At 39.3% G+C, this 17,437-nt stretch overlaps 1 protein-coding gene across 4 annotated transcripts in view; it reads left to right on the top strand.

The window, feature by feature from the left end:
- Window positions 1-17,437, top strand: part of RAB3GAP2 (RAB3 GTPase activating non-catalytic protein subunit 2) — a 79,631-nt gene that overhangs the window by 60,178 nt on the left and 2,016 nt on the right. For all 4 annotated transcript variants that reach the window (XM_039530783.1, XM_039530782.1, XM_039530781.1 and 1 more), the window contains 11 exons: window positions 1,153-1,313; window positions 3,092-3,308; window positions 3,679-3,852; window positions 3,969-4,075; window positions 7,417-7,483; window positions 8,743-8,813; window positions 12,715-12,750; window positions 13,455-13,529; window positions 13,846-14,064; window positions 16,154-16,243; window positions 16,348-16,566. In XM_039530783.1, coding sequence (XP_039386717.1) covers window positions 1,153-1,313; window positions 3,092-3,308; window positions 3,679-3,852; window positions 3,969-4,075; window positions 7,417-7,483; window positions 8,743-8,813; window positions 12,715-12,750; window positions 13,455-13,529; window positions 13,846-14,064; window positions 16,154-16,243; window positions 16,348-16,566 — 1,436 coding nt within the window. The remainder of the gene's footprint in view (window positions 1-1,152; window positions 1,314-3,091; window positions 3,309-3,678; window positions 3,853-3,968; window positions 4,076-7,416; window positions 7,484-8,742; window positions 8,814-12,714; window positions 12,751-13,454; window positions 13,530-13,845; window positions 14,065-16,153; window positions 16,244-16,347; window positions 16,567-17,437) is intronic.

Raw genomic sequence — 17,437 nt, 5'->3', positions numbered from 1 at the left:
CTGACTGCACATCTCTGCAACTTCAGTACAGCATAGGGTTGCCAGGTGTCCGCACTCCTATTGGCCGGGAAGCGCAGCCAATGGAAGCTGGGGTGGTGGCGCCTGTGGGTAGGAGCAGTGTGCGGAGCCTTCTCCCTTCCCTTCTCCCACCTAGGAGCTGGACCTGCTGGCTGCTTCCAGGGTGCAGTGCGGTGCCAGGGCAGGCAGGGAGCCTGCCTTAGCCCTGCTGTGCTTTTGACTGGGAGCCACCTGAGGGAAGCCCGCACCCCAGCTCTGAGCCCCCCCCAAACCCGGAGCCCCCTCCTGCACTCCAAACACCTCATCCCTGGCCCCACACCAGAGCCTGCACTCCCAACCCCTTGCCTCAACCCGTAGCCCCCTTCCACCCTCCGAATCCCTTGGCCCCACCCCCCAGGCTGGAGCCCCCTCCTGTGTCCCAAACCCCTCAGCCCCAGCCCATGCCCAGACTCTCACCCCCAGACCAGAGCCTGTACCCCTTCCCACAGCCTCAACCCGCAGCCCCCTCCCACATTCCAAACCCCTCAGCCCCACCCCCAGCCTGAAACCCCCTCCTACACCTCAAACCCCTCATCCCTAGCCCCACCCCAGAGACCTCACCCCCTCCCGCACCTCAACCCCAGCCAAGTGAAAGTGAGTGAGGATGAGGGAGAGCGAGCCACTGAGGGAGGGGGGAATGTAGTGAGTCGGGGGTGGGGCCTTGGGGAAGGGGCGGGGCAAGGGTGTTAGGTTTTGTGGGATTAGAAAGTTGGCAACCCTAGTACAGCACTGCACTTTATAGTTATATTATTCACTGGGTACATTAGAAATGTACAGCAGACTTCACTGCCAGGTGACTTGTATCATATTTTGCAAACCCTCAACCAGGACTTGATGAAATCCCAGTAGTTCGTACTCTGCACTTCATTATAAAGGCTGGTTGAGATCTAGAAATTGTGGGTGAAAAGCTGAGAGAAAGATAACTTGGTGGCTATTATAGATTAAGTGAATTTGTTCAATTACAGATGCTGTATTTAACCACCTTATGTTTTAATGGTTAAAGGCAAATTCAGCTTCCAAGTCAGGTTGTTACTCTGCTAGTTTATCTCTTAACACAGCCAGGTGATTTTTTTCCCCCTCCCTTTGTTTCTACAGTTGCGATAGATGAGTCATGGGATTCTCAGTCAATTTCCCCTTGGTGGCAGCAAATGCGCACAGCTTGTATTCAGTCTGAAAATAATGGAGCTGCCTTATTATCTGCACATGTTGGGCATTCCGTAACTGCACAGATCACTGACAGCATGGCAGAAAAAAAGGTAAGTAAATCTGAGACTTCTCCCTCCCTACAGCAATAATTGTGTCAGATTAATGCAAAGCTCCTGCCCTTATGAGGGGAGGAACATCCTGCCATTCACTCAGTAACACTCAGAAACCAGCACAAAACACACAGTGCTCTGTGATAGGATTCAAAGGAACAGAAGCCTGGAAACTTTTGTGTTTGAACTTGCAAATTAATTTGCCCAGGTGTATGAATTGTATATCATAATGGCTTGCAATGCCTATCTGGAGATTCACACAGTAAAACATACTGTAGGTATTGAAGGGTGTCTCTTGACATTGAATAAGTTGAAGTTTTGCAGGATCAAAAGAGTCACTTAGAGGGAGACCAGCTGGAAGCCTAGTTGATTTCAAAAACTAAACTTTTAAGTTGTTTTGGATACTGCCTTACTACCAGTTTCTGACAGTGTGAATATTTTTAAATTGACTAATTTAAAAAAAAAAAAGTTCCTGATTATCTAAATCCCCTTCCATTATCATAATCCCCTTCCTGATTTTTTTTAAGTGTTAAAAGCATTATGCTGCTCTCTTGTTGTTTATAAGAAGGGTCTTTTCAGCAAGAGAAAAAATTAACTATACAGGAGAAATTGTGAAACTGACTGTACACAAACTGTTGTCAAATGTCCAAAGGCTGAAATTCACTCCTGCACAGAGGTCCAGCATGGGACTTACGCATCACTTAAGCCCTATATCGACAGAGTAGCTGGAATTTAAGTGTCTTATAAATTTCCCCCGAAGTCTATTGGGGGGCCAGGAGAGGGGAATAATTTTGTTTCTAATCTGTTATAGTAGTAATTGTATCTGTTAATTGAAAAAGTGGGCTAAAAACATTAAACAGACGCTTGGGTTGTTTTTTTAAGTGAATGTGTCCCATTAATGTTGCTCTAATTGACCCACTGGTGCGATGGATTGTATTTACTGTGCACCCACTTTTAATGCCGTGCACGTATTCTGCTCACTAATCCGTCTTTGCCGAGATTTAGACTAATATTTCAAATCCACCCTTAAATTTCAAACAGCCCCAATTTAAAAATAATAATAATAATCTAACAACCACAAAAGTTTTCTTCCTTTGCCCCAAAGTGGAATTTCCTCCCAAGAAATATATGGATCTGAGGCCTAGTTGATATTCAGACGTGGACAGCTGACAGCTTTAGGGTCCGATATCTCCTCATGAGCTAGAAATTGGAACTTTGCACCATTGACTGCAAAAGGTATTTGCAGGTTCCCAGGTTTCCAATGCAAAACAAAGCATTGCTTATAGACATGGAAGGCACAAAGATATCAGTCTAAAATCATGATGTTTTTATATAGAAAAGATGATAGAACTGTATTTAGGTGAAATGTTTTGGATTTTTGGATATAGTGGGAAGTTGAAATGGTGGAAGGTTAAGTATGTGTATGAAGGGTAAATGCACAAGATATTGGTATCAATGGAAAGCAGTTGGTGAGGAAAGGGTGGTAATTTTTTTTTTTTTTTTTTTTGTAGCGCATGTTCAAAATGAATATGATGTAGGGAAAGTAGGTGTAAGAGAGTGCCTGGTCTACAGGTTGATATTTGGCCAGAAACAGACTGAGGTTTTTGGAATGTGTGGTGTTGCACATTTTATGTGAATACTTTTACATGTATACGTGTATTTAAGAAATTGTAAGACCTGTGAGCGAATTTGAATATTGATTTATTTTGTATAACTGTTCATTCTCCATGTACAGCTGGTCTGCAAAAAGCTCGTGAACAACCTCCTTTGTTTGTTAGTTTTCCCAAACAGCTGTAGGTGCTGACACAGATTCTTGGGAAGCACTTTCCCTTGATACTGAATATTGGAAACTTCTACTGAAACAATTAGAAGATTGTCTGATACTTCAGACACTATTGCACAGTAAAGTAAGAACGAGGACAACCAGAGTATCATCTCTGCAGGCTGAGCCACTCTGCAGACTCTCTGTAAAGAAGTTGCTTGAAGGAGGGAAAGGTATACTCTCTTGCAAAGCAGTTGATTAACTTTCTTACTGATCTCAGGGCCAGATTCTATCACTCTTACTCCAGTGAATGGCACCTTATTTTGGGAGTAGTCCCACTGGGGTTATGTTAATTAAATTAATTATTTTAAAATAGTAAAAATTACATATTTCATTTCTTTTCTGGAGACTGCTTTGTAGGCTTCTAACAAATTACTTGATTGAGATATTCTAATTGACATAAAAATTATACAATTAATGATTTGTGTTAACAAATAAATGGGTCTCTTCCCTTGTTATCTATGTTTTAGATCCAAATTTACTACCTCTAAAATGCAGCTGGCAAACTTTGACTGTGCCTTTTACTTTCCTTTTGCATTTTAGGAGGTATTGCTGACAGTGTAGCAAAATGGATTTTCAAACAAGACTTCAGTCCCATGATACTGAAGCTGGCACAACGGAAAAAAGAGACCGAAAGTACAGAGGAACCTGTAGAAATTGACAGGAATGTTTCCCTTGAGAAACAAGGAGCAGAGACGGGCATGGAAACAATCCTAGGTAAAAATACAAAATAATTTCTTCTCAGGGGACTGAGTTGGCTGAATTGTTTTTAATTAGTAGAAATTGTGAATAGGATGAAAAAGTTGTCTCTAATTTCTTCAATTATGTTTTAGAGTTGCTGCATTTAGCATATCAGCAGTTTCCTTGTAGTCTTGAATTGGATATACTACACACACATTGTTGTTGGGAATATGTAGTGCAATGGAATAAAGATCCGGAGGTAATGTAATCTAATTTTTTTGGTATACTTATACTTGTGTATAATTTACTAATTGAAGCTAAACTTTTTTTTAAAGGAAATTAATCAAAATTAGACTGTGATAAATGGGGAGCACAAATTTAAGTAATGAAGAAAAGAAAGTCTTTAGATCGGGGCGGGCAAACTTTTTGGCCTGAGGGCTGCATCAGGTTTTTGAAATTGTATAGAAGGCTGGTTAGGGGAGGGGGGCATGGCTCGACCCCACCCACTTTCTGCTCCCTCTGCCCCATCCATACCTCCCGGCTCACTGTCCCCTGACCGCCCTCAGAACCGCCGCCCCTGACTGGACCCCTGCCCCATCCAACCACCCCTTTTCCGTGTCCCCTGACTGCCCCCAGAACCCTTGCCTGAGTGCCCCCCACTGCCCCATCCAACTCCCCCCTTCCTGACTGCCCCCTCAAACCCCTGCCCTCATTCAACCTCCCTGTTCCCCCGCTCCCTGCCCTCTTACCACGCTGCCTGGAGCACCGGTGGCTGGCGGTGCTACAGCCACGCAGCACAGAGCACCGGGTCAGGCTGGGCTCTGCAGCGGCGCTGCCCCAGGAGCTTGCAGCCTCGCCGCCCAGAGCATTGTGCTGAGGCTGCAGGGGAGTGGGGAACAGCAGGGGAGGGGCCAGGGGCTGGCTTCTCAGGCCAGGAGCTCAGGGGCTGGGCAGGAGGGGCTGGCCTGTGGGCCGTAGTTTGCCCACCTCTGTCTTAGATGCTAGGAGTATAGGATACCATCCACCAAGACAGGAAGGCCTGTTTATGCCAGACAGAAAGACAATGTCAGTCTTATTGGGAAAAGGGGGAAGTTCTTCATAAGAACATAAGAATGGCCATACTGGGTCAGACCAAGGGTCCATGCAGCCCAGCATCCTGCCGACAGTGGCCAATGCCAGGTGCCCCGAGGGAGTGAACCTAACAGGCAATGATCAAGTGATCTCTCTCCTGCCATCCATCTCCACCCTCTGACAAACAGAGGCTAGGGATACTATTCCTTACCTATCCTGGTTAATAACCTCCATAAATTTATCTAATTCTCTTTTAAACCCTGTTATAGTCCTAGCCTTCACAACCTCCTCAGGCAAGGAGTTCCACAGGTTGACTGTGCGCTGTGTGGAGAAGAACTTCCTTTTATTTGTTTTAAACCTGCTGCCCATTACTTTCATTTGGTGGCCCCTAGTTCTTATATTATGGGAACAAGTAAATAACTTTTTCTTATTTACTTTCTACACACCACTCATGATTTTATATACCTCTATCATATCCCCCTTCGTCTCCTCTTTTTCAAGCTGAAAAGCCCTAGCCTCTTTAATCTCTCCTCATATAGGACCCGTTCCAACCCCCTAATCATTTTAGTTGCCCTTCTCTGAACCTTTTCTAATCCCAGTATATCTTTTTTGAGATGAGGAGACCCACATCTGTGTGCAGTATTCAAGATGTGGGCATACTATGGGTTTATATAAGAGCAATAAGATATTCTCCGTATTATTCTCTATCCCTTTTTTAATGATTCTTAACATCTTGTTTGCTTTTTTGGCTGCACACTGTGTGGACGTCTTCAGAGAACTATTCACGATGACTCCAAGATCTCTTTCCTGATTAGTTGTAGCTAAATTAGCCCCCATCATGTTGTATGTATAGTTGGGGTTATTTTTTTCCAATGTGCATTACTTTACATTTATCCACATTAAATTTCATTTGCCATTTTTTTGCCCGATTACTTAGTTTTGTAAGATCTTTTTGAAGTTCTTCACAGTCTGCTTTGGTTTTAACTATCTTGAGCAGTTTAGTATCATCTGCAAACTTTGCCACCTCACTGTTTTACCCCTTTCTCCAGATCATTTATGAATAAGTTGAATAGGATTGGTCCTAGGACTGATCCTTGGGGAACACCACTAGTTACCCGTCTCCATTCTGAAAATTTACCATTTATTCCTTTGTTCCCTGTCTTTTAACCAGTTCTCAATCCATGAAAGGATCTCCCCTCTTATCCCCTGACAACTTAATTTATGTAACAGCCTTTGGTGAGGGACCTTGTCAAAGGCTTTCTGGAAATCTAAGTACACTATGTCCACTGGATCCCCCTTGTCCACATGTTTTCTGACCTCTTCAAAGAAGTCTGATTAGTAAGACATGATTTCCCTTTACAGAAACCATGTTGACTTTTGCCCAACAATTTATGTTCTTCTATTTGTCTGACAATTTTATTCTTTGCTATTGTTTCAGCTAATTTGCCCAGTACTGACATTAGACTTACTGGTCTGTAATTGCCGGGATCACCTCTAGAGCCCTTTTTAAATATTGGCGTTAATTAGCTTTCATATTTCTGATTTGAAATATTGCATAGCTCACAAATACACAATGCTGATCTGGTTAGGGTTACTTTACTGCACTATATTTCTCTGAGTGGATTTGTAGGCTCTAAAGTTTTACATTATTTCATTTTTGAATGCAGTTATTTTTGTATATAATTCTACATTTGTAAGTTCAACTTTCATGATAAAGAGATTGCACTTCAGTACTTGTATTAGGTGAATTGAAAAATACTATTTTTTATTTTTTACAATGCAAATAATTGTAATAAAAAATAAATACGAAGTGATCACTGTAAAATTTGTATTCTGTGTTGTAATTGAAAGCAATATATTTGAAAATGTGGAAAACATCCACAAATATTTAAATAAATGGTATTCTATTATTAACGGTGGGATTAATCACGGTTAATTTTTTTAATCATTTGACAGCCCTACTTGTAACTGCTCCCTTAAGTTCTGATGCTGGGAGGGTGCTGAACATCGAGTTCGTAACTGAGGTCAGCATCTCCTAGACTCAGTAAATCTGTGCTACTGGGCACCTCACTGCATAGTAAAGGTTCATCTTACTCTGGATTTTTTTAAAGATGGACTGTAAAACAGACTTATTTTTGGTAAACAATGGTTTAGTTTTTTAAAACAAAAATAAAATTGTATTTGGAAGATGAACCATCAGCAGTCGAGAGGTATTTTTCTGCAAGAAATGTGTCATCAGCATATAAACTAAAACAAACGCTGGAAAATTACATTAGAATCGCAGTGTTCAGTGATGACTCGCTTAGGTGAAATTGATATGTATGTGCATTTGCTTGATGGTAAGATGAAATTAATATAACAAGTTTTATAATAAAAGAAATCCTAAAATATTCTTTAACTGGAAAATGAGTTCCTTGAAAACCATCTGCATTAACATCTTTTTAAGAATTCACAATTTGTTTTTGAAACTGCTGTTGAATAATTGAATAATGTTTGGTTTTTTTTATTCTTCTTCCCCCTTTATATAAGGAAGCACGTTTTCTCATTAGATCTATAGATCACCTCAGATGCATTGTTAATGCCCACATACAGCATGGTAAGTACAAAACTATTGTTAAAGAACATCCTTGATAAAATTTCAGGAGAGCAAAATAAATTTAGTGTACATAGAGATTCATTTAAATCTGTACAGTTTGTTGTGCTGGCCAAGCACCTCTGCCTAAATCAGGGACTCTGATGCTGATGTTTAAGCTCCCCCAGTTTTCCCCTTCTAACTAGTTGCACTCCTTTTCTTCCACAAAGATTGAGATGTGTAGATAGGGCTAAACCATGTTTTAAAAAAAAACAAAACCAAAAAACCCACAAGTCCTTCCTTGTTATAACACGATTTGGTCACATCCACACATGCTTTTGCTAAATTGTTGAAAACTAGTTTAGTTTGAAGCATGGTCAAACGCATTTCTGTAAAACTGGGCTAACTTTTTTAATCTTTATGGGGGTTAGTCCTAGTCCAACTCCATTCATCACTCAGGGTCTGTCCTTCAATATTGCCTGTTTACACTGTGCATCATAGAGCATAGTCCTGTTCCAGGCCACTTCACTGCTTTCAAACACAATATAGTATATGACTAAAGCACTAGTGATAACCTATTATACTCTCAAGAATCAGAGGGGTAGCCATGTTAGTCTGGATCTGTAAAAGCAGCAAAGAGTCTTGTGGCACCTTATAGACTAACAGACGTATTGGAGCATGAGCTTTCGTGGGTGAATACCCACTTCGTCGGATGCAAAAAGCTCATAAGGTGCCACAAGACTCTTTGCTGCTATTATACTCTGTGTTCAGCCCCAGACTCGCTGCATGTCTAACAGTTCCTTTAATCACGGTACACAATATAATATTCTTAATGGATTAGCCATAGATGTAATGAATCTTTCTGGGCACCAAAGCAGTCTTGTTCTTCTGAAATTGAAACTGGGATTTTGTCCGTGTTGCTTTATAATTCTGCTGACTTGACATCTGCCTCCCTGCAATCTCCTTCTCTCCTGATTCCCCACTACTAAAGGAACACTGGGCCCATGTACTTCTGGGTTTTGAACTATTTGTGCTTTGGCGTCAGATGCGGTCTTAAGGGAATGCAAATCCCGTGAGACCACTGTGTGACTATATAGTAAAGTCTGACATATCCTTTTGTTGGAGACAGATTAATCTATGTCTCAAAGTACTGTTTCATCTCTGTTCTATTTTAAAACAGTCTTCTCTCTCTTCTTCTGTAATAACTTTATTGTATGGGTTTACATTAAATCTGTTTTAATGCTCCATTCAGATGACGTTTATATTTCTGTCATTGTTTTTAGGTATTGCTCTAATGATGTGGAATACATTTATAGTAAAAAGGCTCTCTGCTGCTACGTACCTAATGGACAAGGTAAACATGCTATTGTGGCTGTTGGTTTTAAGTTCAGGTCTTACTGATTAATTATTTATTTACAGAGAAATTAAGCTATGACATATTCAAAACGTTGCTTTTTATGTTTTTGGCGCATCTTTGATTGTAGAGGTAAACTATGCTGCTTGGGTGGTTTCATTATATTAATTGGGTAACACTTGTTTTTGAAAAGCATATATTGGAAAATGATCTTATTTTAAGTTTTAATAGGCAGCTGAAGTTGGCAGATATTTTCACACACCAATAATGAGTGTACACTTAATTTTTTTCTCACTTGACACTAGCATAAAACTATACTGAATTGGTGAATTCCAAAAAGTTCTCCTTTGCAATAAAATGCAAGTCTTAAAAATCTTTACCAATGATTTTAAGGAATGTGAGCTTTCCATTCCTGTATTATCTATCCTATACATTTTATCAACCTGATAACTAATAAATTAGCTTAATAGATAACCCAAGAACTACATTTTTTTCTATGCATTTCTGTACCTGCACTTGATGGTTTTTACCATGAAACCTTTATTAAGATCACACACAAGTTGCTTTTTGGCTTGAGTACCGTATTCCTTCTAGGCTTTGGGGTATTAAAGATGCAAAAACATATCCTGGATGGTGCTGAACACTTTCAACTCCCCTGGCTTGCTGAATTGTCATCAGTTCTGCCAAGCTATGTCCTTCCTAAATATGTCTGTTAATGAGCTTTCAGACATTTAGTACTGAATTAACTGGCTTACTTAGGGAGGAAAGGGATGATTCCAAATTGTGTTTAAGTGCTGCTATTAAATAATGGGTCTATTTAAACTGAAGGAATTTACCTCAAGTGTATCAGTTTGCAAGTTGTACAGGGGAGCTAATTGATCGCTAGCATGCTAGTACAGAGAAGTCCAGATATTTGTAATAGTTTTTAGGGCAAAAGAGGGGAGTACCAAAGTAATATGCTGATGATGACTTTAGAGATGCTGGGGTATCATCATTTCTGTCCCCTCTTTCTTTTTTGTTCTGTTCTCCTTTCTGTGGCTTATCTTTTTTTGTATAATTTATTCATTTCCCTTCTGCAACTAGACTCATGGCTGCAGAAGAATTCAGTTAGTTACATCTCTTAAGCAAAAGTTCTTTACCTAATGGTACTGCTTGCATTTTTACAGCCCCTGCTTCTGTAGTACCTTGGTGCATTAACATCTAAATAAGTACCCGTAAAGATTCTCTGCCTTATTTATTCAGTCTTTTAACATACTTTCTTACCTAACACTTTGAACATATCCATGTGCAATATCTGTTAAAAGTGAGCTACCTTTATGTTATTTATTTAAATGTGTTTGAAAGCTCCAGTTGACGGCTCCTTAGAAGCTTGTATACATATTACAATATAACAATAAAAGGCTAAATATCTGTAATAACTTATCCAGCCTTCCCACAGCTCTCAAAACATAAACTGCCCCAAATTGTGTTTGATATATTAGCAGTTATTCAATTCCCAAAGTGACTATGAAAAGTCCTCCAACTTACATACTTCAGGTATAGCATGGTGGATGCTCTTAATTCAAGTTGCTATATGAATTCTGGGGCCATATATCTTCCTTCAGTGGTTGATTAGACTATGCTGTGGTACCCTAATCACAACAGAGTTTGGATCAGTGAGATCTTTATACCATGGGAATGAGTAACTTCCATCTACATGTGTTTTTCATCATCTGCCGAAGGTTCATTGAGCTGTGGAAATTGGAGCTTAGCAGTACTATCGTAACTTTCCCAAACAGGCAATAGAGATCTGACTCTTGCTCAGAATTCAGACAGACAGGAAAGCGTGTGATGATTTACATTTTATAATTTTCTTATTGCAGCTTCCCTATCTCAATTGCTATTCTGCAGTGTCCATTTTTCCGTACTTCTTTTTCATATTTGTCATGTATTTCATCTTCATTCTTGATACTGTTGCCCCAATCCTGCACCACTGAGGTTTTTGTGAGTCTCTGAGCCCTGGTCTACACTGTGTGTGTGTGTGGGGCGGGGAATCGATTTAAGTTACGCAACTTCAGCTATGTGAATAACGTAGCTGAAGTCGATGTATTTAGATCGACTTACTGTGGTGTCTTCACCGTGGTGAGTCGACTGCTGCCACTCCCCCGTCAACTCTGCTTGCGCCGTAGCGGCGCTGGAGTACAGGAGTCGACGGGAGAGGGCTCAGGGATTGATTTATTGTGTCTAGACTAGACACGATAAATCGATCCCTGCTGGATCGATCACTGCCTGCTGATCTTTGGGCGGATACGCAGCCGGGGCAGCAAAAAAAAAAAAAAAAAAAAAAAAGGCTCCAGCGGTGCAATCGGTTAGCACACGGTACTTATGGGGGGAGGGATAGCTCAGTGGTTTGAGCATTGGCCTGCTAAACCCAGGGTTGTGAGTTCAATCCTTGAGGGGTCCATTTAGGGATTTGGGGATTGATCTTGCTTTGAGCAGGGGGTTGGATTAGATGATCTCCTGAGGTCCCTTCCAACCCTAATAATCTATGATTCTATGACATACCCTGAGTTGCTGTCAGTAGGCTTTGGTTCAGGTTTTATGTGCCTTTTAGTCCTCTCACATCAGTTTTACACCAACATAACTCCATTTGTTTCAGTGGAATTTTTCCTTCACTCTCCCTGATATAAACTAGGTCAGAATCAGGCCCAATGTGATTGAGCCAGCTAGCAATGAACAACAACAGAGGAAATTTCAACTTAACATTTCACATTTTTTCCATAACTGAACATGCTCCACATGTAACAGGAAAGTATGATTGTCAACCTTGAAACACGAATTCAGTGCAAATTGAAGAGATTGAGAGCCAGAGTTTGCCATTAGCTGCGAAGAGTTTTATTTTTTTTCTGCCTCAATATTCAAATGATTCAAAAGCCAGTGAAGTGGTTGCAGTGCTTCAGAGATTTATGAAGGATTGCTCTAAGAATTTCTTTACCTATATTTAGCATTCTTGTATGTGATAACTTTGTGAATATTAAGTAAAAAGTCAAATGAAGATTACCCTCGTTTAAAGATGCATCTTGTGAAAAATCAGTTCAAACAGTTGAAACTTGAATTGGATCCCAAGAGGGTAGCTCTATCTTGCAATGACACAGATTTTCTCCTAGCTGAAGGTAGCCTATTTAACATGTTATTCCAAGAGTCAAGCTTTTAGCTGGGACAGATGGTTTTGTCTTCTTTTAACCTTGTATCTCATCAGCTTCCAGTCTTGAAAGTCACCGACTTACATAATTCAATCATCATTTAATGTTTTGAAATACAGGTTATAAAATTACTACACTAGTAGTGAAACCAACCCAAATAAATAACACTGGCAAAGATGGAAAGTTAGGAAGGGTTGTTATCATGCCACAAGATTTTTGAATAGTATTCACCATGGGTAAATGTTTCTAAGCTCTATAGAAAAATACATATACGTGCTATTCAGATGAACATAAACAACAGGCTTCTTAGGTTAGGAATGTTACAATCATTCTGCAACTATTTTTTATTTCATAAGGAAGAGTTTATAGAATGTTTAAACATCTTGAAAATGACTGTTGCATGATTTTTCAGATGGCAGGTAAATAAATCACACAGATGAGAGACAGTGTGGAAAACTTCAGCCTGTAAGGAATGTTTTTGCCAAAAGCTTTGCCCATTGAAAATATTCAACACAGAAACTGCTTCTCAGCTATTATTTCGTACTATGACCTGTAGCCAATCACAGTTCTTTTAATTAAGATAATCAGTATATTGCATCTACCTTTGTAGAAATTTTTTTCTATTGTATAAGGAAAATAAGTTACTAATATTAAGTTAATACTTTAACAAATAGATTGCTCATGTGTCAGACTTATGCTGAAGATTTGTTCTATAATAGGTTGGAAAAGCTCCGAAGGACAGATTATGCAGAAGGGCAAGTAATACTTTATTTATCTAAAGATGACAAGGAATTTAGAAATATTGGATTACGTTTTGTTTCAACAGTCATGACATCTGTTTTTCATGTTTTTAATGTGACAACGCATAAGGAGATCTGGGTGGGAAAGATTTAAAATAAAAAATATCGATGAATTTTAGCCAGTCTTAAATTTCCAGTTTGACAAATCAAAGTTGAAAGGTGTAGACAAATCCAGTAAAAATGGTACAGAAAGTGAACTTGAGACTGAAGCTTGCCTGACTAACTTTGTCCACATAATTTTATCAACTTCTGGAAGAATTAACTGAAACTATGTTCCGGGGATAGTGCGTTGTTTGTTTCTGATAAATTTTTTTGCGGAATATAGTTACTTTATAGAACAGTGTATTAAGTGGATAGAATAAGCAACTTTTATAGTCAAGACTTTTTCCAGTATTGCAAAGCTTTATTGAAATTCTCAAATCCTACTTTTGTCGGTTTTATCCAAATCTTTTGTTACAACTATTTGGCCTTAACATAATGAGATAAAGGAACTGAAATTAGTGCTAGCGCTTTTTGTTTATTCTCTAGCAAAGCCTGCCCTCCCAGAAATGTAAACAGTGCTGATAAAGACCCCCTTTCTGTCTGTTGCAACTAAAATGTTTTAAAACGCATCCAAGTGAAATCACGTTGCAGAAATTTACTCTATCTTTATTTAATAGGATGTAGGAATGGGTGATACTGCAATGACATCTTTTCTTGGCTCATGTTCAGATCTTCTTCAAACCTTAATGGAGGTAAAAAATATTTTTTTGATTAGAAAATACATAAGAACATGCATGGTTTTAGTAGTAAGTTTTCACCATGAAAATTGAAGGCAACATGAATAATATAGTGACAATTACTTTAATGACTTCATTTAACCAAAGCCTGTAAATTATTTTCCAGTGAAAATGGAACATTTCTATTTTTTTTAAAATACTTTTGCAGGAGAAATTGTGGCTTGTAATATAACTCCTGTTTGTTTTTAATAGAGAGTCTCATAATCTTTCTGAACAGTATCTTAAAGTAATAATTGTTTTGAATGCTGATTGCTCTGCACTGCTGTACTAGGCTGATGTTAGTAGTGATGAAATGCAAGCTCCGGTATTGGACACAGAAGATGCCTGGGTGTCAGCTGAAGGACCAATCTCAATAGTAGAGCTAGCCCTGGAGCAGAAACACATCCACTACCCACTTGTTGAACACCAGTCGGTATTGTGCACTATATTATACGGAATCATGAGGTTTTCTCTGAAGAGTGTGAAACCTCTCACGCTATTTGACAGTAAGGTATGTCTTTTAAAGGTGTTATGAGTACATGTTTTATAATATAATGCTGTCCTTGCTGCTGCTAGTTTAACAAGCATGCATGTTTTATCAGTTATTTATAACTAGTTCTTTAACCACAGTATGTAGATTGTCATGTCAAAGATAATTGGTGCACTTGGTTCAGCTAAAGATTGTCACCGGAACAGCAGTCCACAAACTTTCCTTCTGAATAGGATGTCTTGAGAGTGGTTTAGAGGTGTCAAAAATCTTTATTTTAGTCCATCTAATGACGGTTATTGGATGGTGAGAACACAGGATGCAATCTGATTAGGTCACACTTCTGTTAGTTTGAGAGCTGTAAGATCAGAGAAATTACAAATAATAAATCTTCTATTTCATTATCGTAATCTGTCACTCTCTGTATCAGTTATTCCTGATGCTTTATGCCACATTTCTTTCTTGGAAAGAACAAATAGCTAGTAGCCTTGAGAGCAAGAACAGATTGATTAAAATAAATAGTTGCTATATTTAAAATGGACTCTGTTGTTGCTCCTGAGTCCTAAAACAAATGTAAAGAAAATGTTATGTATTGAGCTGCTTTCCTCGCAGCTGAGGTGCACACACTGAGTGAATTTTAGAAATAAAGTGATGAAATAAAGTGTAAACCAATCCTACTGGGGAAAAAAATTGGTTCTCTGCAGAACTGTCATACTACAGATGTCTCTTTAAAGATGTATTGATATTTTTATAAATACAAAGTACCATTTTTTATTTTGTATTTTGCTATTGATTCTTGTCTAGACAGTCTCCATTCAGCACTCTGTACCTATTTAGCAAAGCTCTTGCATGCATGCTTAAGTACCATTGACTGCCAGTAAAAGAGGTTACCTGTTTTTTTGGGTGTGTTGCATAAAGCACCTTTTTCCCTCTACCAGAAATGTCCCTAACTCTGCAAATCAAACCACTTTCCCAGAAAGAGGAATAAAAAAATTGCGCTTCCTTGCCTTTTGTATATGGTTGTCATCCTCCCTTTTCATCTTTGCCTCAGTCAATCAAAATTCCCCCATGTTCTGCAAGCTGCATGGGAGAACTTCTTCCTGAAAGATTGCTAGGGATTCTTGGCTGATTGACTGTGGACTTAATAGTATATAAATGTTTCAAAGGCCACTTCATCATCTGATTTCTAACAAGGCAAGTCTTTATCTAGAACTAAATTGCAGCACATGGAATTAAGTAGGATTTGATTACATGGCTACCCTGCAATTCCTTTATGTATTTCTTGTTGGTGGTGCACGGAGTTGTTTTGAGGGGTCTAGTAACTGAGATGCACACCTTAACTGCCAGTATTAGTGTTTGACACCTGCCTTTTTGCACCAGCTTCCATGTCTAACATGGAGCAGGACAACTCGGTCAATACCATGTGATGAAGGAAGGTCACCCTCAATAGAATATTATTCCATGTACATGGATGCATTTACCTCCTTTGGCAAGGCTCTGCCTTTTCTTGTCAAATCCAGTATGACAGCAAGACAGTGGTTACTGTCACCTCTTTTTTTTTTACTGTGTGCGCAATTCAAGGGCCATTCAGTGAGCCTTGAAACTTAAAACAAAAAACAAACACAAAACCCCTCAAATACTTTACTTTGTTAAAAGACCCCCTGGTAGGATGTATTTCACACTAAATGTCATAGTTGGCATGTCAGTCTAGAATGATAACCCTCAGGGTCTGAAACCAATGCTAGTGGCTTAAAAAAAGATTTCTTTCCTTATGTAATGATAGCTCCGTTCGGTTAGATAACTATAGCAGATTGAGAACCCCTTGCTATTGAAATTAGTGGCCTAACTTTTAAGCTTGAATGCCAGGTGAAGTAATTAAAAAAACCTAGAAATATTAGTAAAACACATGATTGCTTAAAGAAATGTTTCTTTTGTTTCATAGCCTTTCAGTAATTTAAAATACTGCATTTCTCTTTGGGATTGAAAACTAAGATGCAATAGCATTTAAATGGGGGAAAAAGTATTATCCCTTCAAGTGCTTGATCAAAATGGATCTATTTTTCTCTGCCTTTCTCACTCAAAGGAATATGGGGTTTTTCTGTTCTCAATTTAGGGCAAAAATGCATTTTTCAAAGACCTGACTTCAATTCAGTTGCTGCCCAGTGGGGATATGGATCCAAACGTGTTATCCTTACGCCAACAAGTGAGTTTAAATCCTTTACACTGCCACAAGGAAACTATAGCCCTTTAAAGGCATTTCAAGTAAAATTAAACTGCTGCTAACTCATTTTGGTGTTTGCTTCCAAGTTCCTAATGAAAGCTGTGAGTGCAGTGGTCCAAGTACAGTACTCAGCACAAAAGGCCAGAGGGCTCCCAGAAGAGGCACCACTTCCTGCTGAAAAAGACAAGGACTGGCCAGCTTTGGCTCTGGATTTGGCTCAGCATCTTCAGCTCAGTGAGGATGTGATTAGAAGGCATTATGTATGTGAACTGTATAATTACGGCATGGATCATCTCGGAGAAGAGGTAATGATTAAAAAGTGCCTGTGGCAGCTTGAATATAGCCAGAATCCTAAGGCACAGCTAAATTACTCAACTCTAACTGGACAGTTCTGATTCATAGTCTCCCTATATTTTACAAACAATTTTGACTTGGCTTGTGCCCCCCCAGTGACAGAGAACATACCACATTCTAACACTTGATTCTGGTGCACACAGTTATCTGGGACAACCATCTTAATTTTTTGTTTGATGCAAACAAGGAAAATATAGGACAAATTATTTGGGAGGAGTGTGTGTGTGGGGGGGAAGAATTCACACCTTTCGGTGATGGGATTCTACCATTAGTGCAGAACAAAATTTAACTTAGTAACAGTCACTGCCAGTTGTGCTAAGGACTAAGGTCTGGGATAAGAATTCATTTTTATTTGTCAGAACAGTTAAGAAACAATGTGGGAATTCAAAGTACTCTACTTCCATTTTGAGCAGACCCTTAACCCAAACTGTAGCACTTAACTTCAGTGTCAAACTTACTTAAACAAGTTGTCACAGAAGAAACAATGGAGGAGTCCTTGTGGCACCTTAGAGACTAACAAGTTTATTTGGGCATAAGCTTTAGTGGGCTAGAACTCACTTCATCAGAGGTATGGAGTGGAAAATACAGGAGCAGGTATAAATACATGAAAAGATGGGAGTTGCCTTACCAAGTGTGAGGTCAGTCTAATGAGACAATTCAATTAACAGCAGGATACCAAGAGAGGAAAAATCACCTTTGTAGTGGTAATGAGTGGCCCATTTCAGACAGTTGACAAGAAGGTGTGAGTAACAGTAGAGGGAAATTAGGTTTCAAACAGAGGGGATGTGAACTCACCTTTCAAGAATCTTAAGGTATGAGCTT

The sequence above is a fragment of the Mauremys reevesii genome, linkage group 3 (assembly GCF_016161935.1).
Source record: "Mauremys reevesii isolate NIE-2019 linkage group 3, ASM1616193v1, whole genome shotgun sequence".
In the NCBI taxonomy this organism is placed as follows: Eukaryota; Metazoa; Chordata; order Testudines; family Geoemydidae; genus Mauremys; species Mauremys reevesii.
The sequence above is the reverse complement of the archived record's forward strand: the minus strand, read 5'-3'. Positions and strand labels throughout refer to the sequence as shown.